Source organism: Mus caroli, unplaced genomic scaffold, assembly GCF_900094665.2.
Source record: "Mus caroli unplaced genomic scaffold, CAROLI_EIJ_v1.1 scaffold_12983_1, whole genome shotgun sequence".
Classification (NCBI taxonomy): Eukaryota; Metazoa; Chordata; class Mammalia; order Rodentia; family Muridae; genus Mus; species Mus caroli.
The window spans coordinates 1-11,049 of NW_018389781.1; the positions used below are offsets into that span (position 1 = coordinate 1).

Here is an 11,049-nt window from a genome sequence, read left to right on the forward strand (position 1 = left end):
TGTTCTTGTGGCTGTCTTCTTTTAGGTTTGTTGAGGGATTACCTTCCAAACAGTATATTTCAAGTTTAAGGTTTTAAAATCAACTTGATGTCCCATTCCAGAGTCAATCATTTCAAGCCGTTCAAATTGTAGTAACAGGTGACTCCATTCATCTAGCTGCATCTTTGATGCCTTATCCCCCTCAAAATATTTATTTCATATGTTACTATCACCTAATGATGTTGATTTTCACTTCAAAATGTAACCTTCATTAATTGGAAAATAAATTTGTCATACAATATATTCTGATCACATGCTCTCTTCCCTCAGCTCACCCCACATCCTCCTTCCCTCCTTACCCACCCAACTCCATGCCTTTTCTTCCTCTAGCCTTTAAAAAAAAAACAAACAGGTAAACAACCCCAACTCCCTCCCCCAAAAACCAAGAAACAAAACAAAATCCACTAAAATACAAAACTGTAAACTGCAATTAATATACAAGCAAAAGAACAATAAGACAAAAAACAAACAAGCAAAACAAAAAAAAACCCAAACACAAGAGACAAAATGTCTACAATAATACCATTGAGTTTGTTTTGTGTTAGCTATGCACTGTTTGGAATGGACTCTGACCTGAAGCTTTAACCAGGGACTTTTCCTTGTCATCTGGTCCAAACAAACCTCCTGGGCTATGACCTTCCTGCCTGCCTTAATGAGTCCTGCAGCTTATTCTCAGAGCACCTAGAATGCTGCCACAACATTTCAGGAAGTGTCATTGTGGTGGTTGGAATGAGAATGGCCCCCATGGAGTCAAATATTTCAATCTTTAGTTACCAGGGAGTGAAACTGTTTGAGAAGGATTTGGGGTATGGCTTTACTCAAGGGAGTATGCCTTGTGTTTATGGTTTGAAAAACTTATACCAGGCCAGTGTCTAGAACATAGGACATAAAGCTCTCTGCGACATTTCTAGCACCATGTCTACCTGTGTGTTGACATGCTCAGCATCATGATGATAATGGACTAACTCTCTGAAGCTGTATGCAAGCTCCAAATTAAATGTTTCCTTTTATAAGACTTGCTTTGGTCATGGTGGTGCTTTATAAATAGTATGTAGCCAAATCTAATCTTGGCCTCTACTGCCTAAGTAGGGCAGTTTAAAATGGCTAAAGGCAAAGACTATTGCTACATCCACTCTAGTAGTGACTCGCATGACAGGCCTAGAAAGCCTGGAAGTAGTCCCGAGCAAAGAGAGCAAAGAGTTTCACGGAAACTTAGTCTCCTGGAACCTCGGCACTCCCATAGCAAGAATACCCCCAGATTTATTCCTGAAATAGTGTAGAGGGTCTTGCATGCTTTCTTACAGTATTTTACTGGATAGGAGTTGGAAGTCTCAGGACAGGCTTAGCAAAGTATACTTAGAATCTTCATTACAGTCAGGTATGGCAAACTATGTTACATGTTAGAAGAAAGTTGGTGAATTCTTCTGACAAATGGAGATTCCCTACAGATACTTAAAAGAACAGCCAAGTTGCTCTCATATGCAAGAATTTACCCAGGCCTAGGAAAAAGGAGGCCTGTGGTTTTAAGAGGAGCTACAGTATTGCATCATTCATGATAAGGTTTGCTAGAGCAGAATCCCCTGGTGCTACCTTTCACCAGGCTCAAAGGAACAGCATAAATTGTGACTAGGGTATGAAATCCTCTCCTGGCCCCTGTCATTATTCTTAACTGTAAACATTGCCTGGTTCCTGCCAGTCCTTTGAAGGCATTCCTTTGTTTTGTGTCAGATAACTTCAATGTACCTTGCCTTCTGTGACACTCTACTCCTTTGTTTTCTGTATTATATAAAACTGATGCTAACGTTGACAAAAATTACATCCAGATAAAGCACTCCTTTGTGTCCATGTCTGTTTGTCATCCTTTTTGTTGCCAACTCCTTGCCCACCTGTCTGGAACCCTAATTTCCCTCGGACTGAGGGAGGCCAACTGAGGCCGGTCCATGGCAGACTATGTACCCTGGATTTTCATTGAGGCTGTAAAGCCCATTGACTCTGTGATCCTGAGTGAGGTCTTAACTTTCTTCTGCCACAATTTCCTTTTCTCTCTATGAGATAATAATAATAATTACTTAATAGAATTGATGCTAGAACTCAGTGAGTTAATTTCTAGAAAAAGTGAGGACAATCTATGCATCAACTGCTATTACTATGATTATTACTAGTCTGTAAACTAGCATTGCCTAGAGCTTACGAGAAAGAAATTACTAGTTCCTTGGTTTGGTTTGGTTTGGTTCTGTTTGGTTATTCCTTAAATCACAGTAGCCCTAGCTCCCTGAGAAGTACTCTAAACACTGGGGATAAATAAATCACTATTGGATGATTCGATGACTAAATAAGAGAATGAATGATTTCCACAAACATTTCTGAGAGGTCCAATTTTACTCCCAAGGAAGAAGCTGCTGTCTGTATAATGGCCGACTGCCTATTTAAATGTAAGGCAAGCACACAGCCCATAGACTGCACTGTAGCTTCCTTGCAGCCACTGACATTTGATGGAGATTCTACACCAAGCACCACAATATGCTACCAACAGCTGAGTTTACCTGGAGTCCCTTTCCAGGAGTCTGGATATACTTTTTCTCCAGCTCTTGTTTCCTTTGAAGAAAAAGGTAGTAACCTCCTGGTTTATAAAATGTCCCCTGCTTCACTTCTTCTTCTACAGGACCAAAGAGGCCCTCCAGTAAGTCTGAGCAATGAGCAGATGACATGTCCATGTTCTTCTTAACAAAGGCATCTCGCTTGGCTTCCAGCTGGGTCTGGTAGGGCACAGGAGGGAGATACACAACAGATTACAGGAGAATGTCTAACTGGGGCCTCATTCTTCACCTCACTGTAATGTCCCTTCAGAAACTGGTCTTTAGTTTGTTAATCCCTGAAGGAATCCTCCTGCATCCCTTCTGCTGCCCACCCTTCCTGACTTAGAAAGTGATTGTCAGAGCACAGATACTACAGCATAGGAAACTGTTTTATTTAGAAGTCTCTGATTTTAGGGATAGTTCAGATCACAAAGGTTAGAATTACACAGGTTCCTGTGTTCTCACTGAATATGCCACTGGACTGCTTGGTGTCCTTAACATTTGTGGACAGATAACTTTTTGTGTGTGAAGCAGGATGGAGAATACCAATGTCAGAGGTCTCTACTCAGATTATGAGGTAAGACAGAGTTCTAAGGCCAGAGACTTTACTAAAAGTATTCAATAAAATAATAAATACTTTTTGGTTTGTTTTGTTTTTTGAGACAGGGTTTCTCTGTATAGCCTTGGCTGTCCTGGAACTCACTTTGTAGACCAGGCTTGCCTCAAACTCAGAAATTCACCTGCCTCTGCCTCCCGAGTGCTGGGATTAAAGGCATGCGCCACCACGCCCAGCTACCAGTTTCATAAATATTTTTTGATATTGTAAAATTCTGTGTTATTTTGTCACTTTGAAGCTAATGAATGATGAAGATGATAGTGATGTGAATTTCAAACTTAGAAAGCATAATGAACCTCTATATACATTCCATCCTAAAAATACCTCAGGTAAGAAGATGCCTATTTCCTACTGACATTGACTAGTTAGCTTCACTAGAAGTTTTGATCATAACAATGTATCATTTGTAAAATCTGGGCATTGCTAATCAGGGAGAGATCATCACTGATCAAATGCCCATGTTTTCTCATAATAAAAAGAAAATTTGTAGAAAATGTGATTAACTATAGTGCTAGGTTTTTTTTTTAAATCAATGTCCAATAGAATCTAATCTTTCAATAGTCATTATAAATCTGTGCACATCACTAAGGGATACCTTAAACAGTATCCCTGTCTAAGGACAATTCTCTTCTCAAAAAGACAAATATATTCCTGACTCTCAAGATGTTGAGTGCCACACCTACCCCTAATTCTGTCTGGAACTTTTGGTCTACATCCTTGAAAGAATTCTTCATGAAGACCCCAATGGCCTCCCTCTCACAGGTCCTGTGCAGGTCCAACAGCTCTTGGAGGGTTTCTGTGGGCATCTGGATCTTCTGATTCATCTGTTCTTCATAGTAGGTGATGGCGTTTTGCACTGCTGCTGAGTTCTCTATCTGGGCCAAAGTCAGTACTGCGTTTTCCATACAGGGTAGTTCTCCACTGCAGATGGCACTGACATAGGTCTGCACCAGGCATTTTAGACCTATATGAGGAGTTCCAAAATGACTATTAGTTGCTGGACAGAGTACATAGCTTTCACAATTTTCTGAGAAAGAAACCCAAATGGATAATGGGTTAACCTGGAGATCCAGAGATCAAAGCCCATTTTTACTGCCTCTACATTTATCCCAGAGATGGTTTTAGTATTGAATCATTCAGGACAGGGCTTGGATGGACCAAGACACTGTGTCTCCTTACTTTATCACCTCTCTTTCTGTATTCCCTTCTCCTTACCTTTCCTTTATCTCTCATTAAGTGGCTAAAGAAAAAGCTTGTCATCACCTTTCTCCTCTTGTCTTTTGTTGTAGTTGAGAGATTTTGTTGCTCCTCTTTCTTTCTTCCTCCCTCCCCCCTCCCCATCCTTCCCTCCCTCCCTCCCTTCTTCCCTCTCTTTCCTTCCTTCCTTCCTTCCTTCCTTCCTTCCTCTTTCTTTTTCTTTCTTTCTTTCTTTCTTTCTTTCTTTCTTTCTTTCTTTCTTTCTTTCTTTCTTTCTTTCTTTCTTTCTTCTTTCTTCTTTTACTTATTTTAGTTTTCAGTACTACATGCTTCTTGCCCTGTTTCCACACTCTGTAAATGGGTCTGTACTGGTTAGTTTTGTGTCAACTTGACACAGCTGGAGTTATCACAGAGAAAGGACCTTCAGTTGAGGAAATGCCTCCATGAGATCCAACTGTAAGGCATTTTCTCAATTAGTGATCAAGGGGGAAAGGCCCCTTGTGGGTGGGACCATCTCTGGGCTGGTAGTCTTGGGTTCTATAAGAGAGTAGGCTGAGCAAGCCAGGGGAGTAAGCCAGTAAAGAACATCCCTCCATGGCCTCTGCATCAGCTCCTGCTTTCTGACCTGCTTGAATTCCAGTCCTGACTTCCTTTGGTGATGAACAGCAGTATGGAAGTGTAAGCCGAATAAACCCTTTCCTCTCCAACTTGCTTCTTGGTCATGATGTTTGTGCAGGAATAAAAACCCTGACTAAGACAGGGTCTATCCAGTTGTTTGGATTTTATGTTTTGTGTTTTCACGAGAGCTATAGAATGACCAAGACATTCAGGTTTTCATACATCCTTGCACTTTGGATTACTGAAAGCATCACATCCCAGAAACCAGCTCTCAGGCAAGTCAGAGCAGGTGCCAGGTCCTTCCTCTCAACAGTTCTGTGCAAGTCAGACCTGCACTCTCTTTTCTGGTTCTATAGTTGTGATGAATCATGGAGTGTGTGTGTGTGTGTGTGTGTGTGTGTGTGTGTGTGTGTGTGTGTGTCTTTCCTTCTGTTAAATCTCTAACTACTTGCTGAAAGGACCCAGATATAGCTGTCTCTTGTGAGACTATGCCAGGCCTGGCAAACACAGAAGTGGATGCTCACAGTCAGCTATTGGATGGATCACAGGGCCCCCGATGGAGGAGCTAGAGAAAGTACCCAAGGAGCTGAAGGGGTCTGCAACCCTATAGGTGGAACAATATGAACTAACCAATACCCCCAGAGCTTGTGTCTCTAGCTGCATATGTATCAGAAGATTGCCTAGTCGGCCATCATTGGCCGAGAGGCCCCTTGGTCTTCCAAATTTTATATGCCTCAGTATGGGGGAATGCCAGGGCCAAGAAGTGGGAGTGGGTGGGTAGTGGAGTGGGGGAGGGGTCTAGGGGACTTTTGGGATAGCATTTGAAATGTAAATGAAGACAATACCTAATTAAAATATCTCTAATTACATTTTGTGTGTGTGTTCATTTATTTGTTTTCTTTGTTGTTGTTTATTTAAATAGTTTCATGTTTCTCAGACATCACTAAACTTTGATATGTAACCAATGATGACCTTGTATTTTTGATCCTCCTGCCTCTACCCGTGCAAAAGTAAGATTCCAGGTTGCACAGCCATACCAATTCATGTGGTGCTGAGATCAAAGCAACAACTTTGTGAATGTTAGTAAATCACTCTACTATCTGAACGACATCCCTGGCCAGTGAACTAACTGACTCCATGGTGTTCCCTATTATAAATATCAGCTGCCTGATTCAATGGTGTTCCCCACTATAAATATCAGGGGGGGAATCCACATTAAATTATTCAAAAACAAACAACTTTACCCACTCCAAACACTAATTCTTCCTCCTGATATTACTTTATCAAGAAATAATAAAATATATAGGAAATGAAGAGCTTCAGTCTGAGGTGACATATTTGTAGTTCCTTCTTGGATCTACCATACTGTTGTATTTTATTATAATGAAAACTTTTATATTTGACACCAATATATATTAGCTTCAATGACTCATTGACAGTTTTTACTGCCCTAATTTTGTCCTAACCCAATAACCACTTAATTCTACTCAAGTGTCAGATGTCTATAAATTAGAGACCTTCTTACAAAGCTTGGAGCCAATTGTGAAGTCCTCCAGTCATGTCTGCTCCATCAGGACAGCACCACTGCATCATGACTCCACTCCTCTCATGCACTCTCTTCTTCCAGTCTCATAGCTTTTACTTTCCTGAAGTTGGAAAGTCATGTCCTGCCTTAGGCTTTACTCTGTTGCATTAGCCCAATGTGGTATTTGATCTTTTGTGACAATCAGTTAACCTCTTTATTAGTAAGGAACCATGAGCAAATGGAAATTCAGGCTACATTATATTCTGGTGATTTCCCCTCCAGTTTTCTATTACAAGGATGAGATTGTGAGAAATACATTTAGTTCCCAAGTAAATTCCAAGTGCATGAGAGGCATACACTCCATCTTCAACAACATCAACAAATGGTGTTTGGTCTTGTTAGAGTGGGCTTGCTAGTATCCTACAATGAGCAGAAGACCAGATAAGAAGTAGAGGGATGACTTACGTGGCCCATTGACTGTGATGCCACCAGACAGAGTCTTGACATCAGAATAGCTGAAGATGTATGAGGTGAATTCTTCAACTTGTTCTAAAAATTCTTTATTCAGCTGGTCCTCCTGTATCGACTCTAGTTTGGAAAGTTGCCTCCTGTTTCCAGGCCTGTCAAAGATGAAGCACTTCCTCTTTGGGAAGAACTTCCTGATACACAGTCGAGGCATATTAAATTTTTTAGTGTTCTCATCAGTTCCTTAAGGAAGGATAAATTAGATGCAGTAAACTTCAAATAAATTCTTTCAAATATATGACACTTTCAGTAATATAGCTTTCCCAAAGCAAGGGGTAAATAACTAATTTAGAATGAGCAAAGCAAAACAAAATGACAAGAAAGAACAAGCCCTCTGAGAAACTGTGGATGGTACAGTTCAAATTCAGTCAAGCTGTGTTTTCATTTCCTTTAACAGCACTGAGGAAAGCACAAATACAGGATTAAGAATTTTACCAGGAATACAGAAGCGATCCTTATGCTATTGTTACCATGATATCACAAACTTCCATTGAGCCCATTTACCTTTTCTCAGAGCCAGTGCAGTCTCCAGGTACTCATCAGGAGTGATGGATTCTCCATCAAATTCCAGATCCAGGGAGAAATCCCTCAGAGTCCACACAAAGATAGGAAAAAAGCCCACAAAGTTAGCTGAGTTGTCTACATCACTCTGTTGAGGGGATGACTTTGATTTGATGAGATCAGTCAGTTCTGTCACATAGCTGGCATGTGAAGTTAAGAAAACTACAGGGAAAACTCCATTTTTATGATGTGGATCCCACCACTACCCCTCAAAAATAACATATTTTGTTAGCTCATTTATTTTCAGAATTTAATTGGTCACAAAAATCTATTTAATGTCTTCTATGGATCATGCACTTTCCCTGGGACAAAATTTAAATAAGCAAAAGAATGCCAATACTAGAGTTTATATCATACTTAAAAAGACAGACAATAAGGTTATGGATAAAATACAAAATAAAAAATCCTCAAATATCGCTAAAATTGTGATTCAAAAAATAAACTAGCCCAAGCAATAGTGAATCAATGCATGGATCTGCATGGGGAGCTTGCACTTGGAAGTCTTTAAAAGCCTACTTGTGATCTTCAAGATGTTAGGTTATCAAAAATCCAAACATGGAATATATAGCAGAAGAATGTTCCAAATAGAGGTTACAACACTTGTAAACCCTGATCAGGAAAATGTGATTATATAATGAGTATGAAGCATGCTCGCCAGTGTGGTGGGGCAGAAGTTCCAAAAGACCTACATGTAGGACATCAAGTTATACAGATCCTAATCTTTAGTTTGATTTGCACTAAACTGAAGGCACCTTATGGAGAGAAGAGATGATACAACATCATTTCAGGATCATACTGGCTGCGAAGGTACTTGAACATCAAGAGTATAAGCAAAGAATAATTTGGCAGTTGACATATCCAAGAGACAAGAAAAGCTTAGACTAGAGTTTGTTGTGGAGGCTATGTAGAGAGGTAGGGCGTGGTATTAAGTTCTGGTTCTGTAATTGGTTCTTGATTTGGTCCATAATGGAGGCCAGGAGCCAATTGTTGGGCAGAAGGGACAGGTGGGACTTCCAGGTCCCTGGAGCAAGACGAGACAGAGGAAAAGAGACAGGGCTTATTGGCCAGGTTTGGAAGGAGAAGCACAAAAAAGCATGTAAGATCTTTGGGAAGCTAGAACCATCAGCTTGTTCCACTAGCTAATATGAGCCATTAAGCTTAGGGCAGAAAGAGAGAAGGAGATATTAAATTAAGGGCACAAATTTCCAAGTGGGATCTATTTAAGCCAGGCAATTTTGCTAGTAGGCCAATTCTTAAGTAATAAAACTATCTGAGTAGCTTTCATGGTGCAAAGGTGGGTTGAGAGAGAAGCTGGGTTGGTGCTGGCAGCTTGGCAAAGCTAAGCCAAGAGGAACAAAGGGAACTGGAAAAGGCTAGAGTACAGGCAGCATCTTCAGGGCTGCAGCTCCTGTAAAAAGGTGGTAGCATATTTTTAAAACTGCACACATCATAGAGAGTGTGTCAGTTTAGGGAAATAGCTTTGCTAATGGAGCTGAGAATAATAGAATAATGAGTACTCATGTATTGAGAAATGGTTGTATCAACTGATTTCTATGTTTTAAATCTGAGTAATTTTGTGAATAATTGGAAATGTTAATGTAATTAGAAACACGGAGGAAGGAGAGAATTTGTGAGTTTTTACTTGAATTGTTTCTAAGATATCTACATGAGGTATGCCATCAGCAGCTAAATGTGAATGGCTGAATGTGGCTGTAACTACTTGATGACAGCTGACATATGGGTGCTCCAAAAGTCATGAGGCACAATGACAGTCCATAGAGACAAAGTAAAACCAGGCTATCAAAGGCACAGTTACTAGTGTCATACACTTACAAGCCACAAAAAGAAGAGAATGTAAACAGGAAAGGCTTGCTGGTGTGGTAGGTAGAATACTGGAAAACTTAAAATCTCTAGTGCTAAGAGCCAATTTATGCAGAAAGGAGAAAGAGTACAACGCATGGCATCTGCTGAGTGAGACAAACAATACAACGACCCACTGAATGAAGGAGTTACTTGAGCTCATATTTGAAGTTAGGATCATTGAAATTTAGCAAAGGTTAATAGTGATCTAGACAAGGTACTAGGAAGATGAAAACAGTGTGAGAAACGGGAGGGAAGAGAGATATCATGTATAGATGCGGGACTTTTGTCCAAAAAATGTTGTGTCAAGTGGCTGTTTGAAAAAAGACTGGAAAGAAAGATGCTGTACTCTGAGAGCCTGTGCTTCAGAGACCCTTGTTTCCTTTTTATTGGTATGAGAGTGAGAGTGGGCAGCACGGTCTAAATAGGCAAAAGCAACATACCTGTGCCTGTGTCATCTACTGCTCTATAACATGCAAAGTCTGAGTGTAGGATAAAGCAAAACAGACAACACAGCAGGTATCACCTCCAGCACCTCAACTGGGCAGTTAGATGGTAACACATACAGATGCTGGCAGAAATAGTGATTTGCAGGGAGATGCTTTTAACTGATGTGGAAGATTTGAAAAATGTGGAATATTAGGCAAGAAATGGGTTTTCTGAGCAGTATGTGACTCTGTTTAGAGACACATGGGCAAGGAAAACGTGAACTTGTGATGGGACTGAGGTAAACCTGGTAAAGAGACAAGGATTTTCCAAATCCCTTAAATTTGCTATTGCAGTTGGGGTGACTGAAAGAGAACAGACTTACCTGTCAGTTCACCTGATGAAATAATGAAGCTATTCCTTCTAGGTTTAGGATCCCTTGATGAGTTTGTAGGATAAATATTACCTATAGCATTCAGTGGGCAGTCAGGATATTACTAACATTTAGACATAATGATAATTCTGACTATTGAGAACATGGGTTCTGAATCATGTTGAGGATTTGGACAAATGCATGATACTGAGCCAGATAGGGATGCTCTCAGCAGTGTACCACTCTTTCTAAGGCATTGTATGATGTAAGAAGTTTAATTTTTTTCTGGGAAGTGAGGCAAGCTCACATGAGGAGAATCAGAGGTTTTGTTATTGAGAGACTTCAAAATATTAAGGTCCTTGTCTGCCTACCTAACTGATGTAATATTGATGCTGTTGTTTCTAGGTTTAGGACTATGCTAGAGAACACCAAAAGGATACTGCAGCTGGTCCATGGCCTGCTGGTTGATGGTTCCTATGCTGTTGTAGATGAAGGTGCTGCTGAGGAGGACGGCCAAGGCAAAGATCCAGCAGTCATTCTGGTTGTCACCCTACAGGTCAGTGAGTGAAGAAGAGTGACTAAGAGACTGTCCATCAACTTGATTAGGCAAAAATGGCCTTTAACTGTCCCCCATCAGTTATGACATCAAAGGTAAGTCATTTCTTCTACATAATAAATTTGTACCTGTACAATGATTTTATGAATCTTAAATTTATGTTGTATAATTCAAATA

At 40.3% G+C, this 11,049-nt stretch overlaps 1 protein-coding gene across 1 annotated transcript in view; it reads right to left on the reverse strand.

Moving 5' to 3' along the window:
- Positions 1 to 2,582: 2,582 nt before the first annotated feature.
- The window catches only part of LOC110288302 (guanylate-binding protein 1), a gene marked incomplete at its 3' end in the record, with an annotated part of 12,933 nt that continues 4,466 nt past the window's right edge, over positions 2,583 to 11,049 (reverse strand). Inside the window, exons 4-8 of the mRNA XM_021154688.2 lie at positions 10,757 to 10,866; positions 7,601 to 7,797; positions 7,037 to 7,279; positions 3,915 to 4,195; positions 2,583 to 2,795 (exon numbers count right to left, since the gene is read on the reverse strand). Coding sequence (XP_021010347.1) covers positions 2,583 to 2,795; positions 3,915 to 4,195; positions 7,037 to 7,279; positions 7,601 to 7,797; positions 10,757 to 10,866 — 1,044 coding nt within the window. The remainder of the gene's footprint in view (positions 2,796 to 3,914; positions 4,196 to 7,036; positions 7,280 to 7,600; positions 7,798 to 10,756; positions 10,867 to 11,049) is intronic.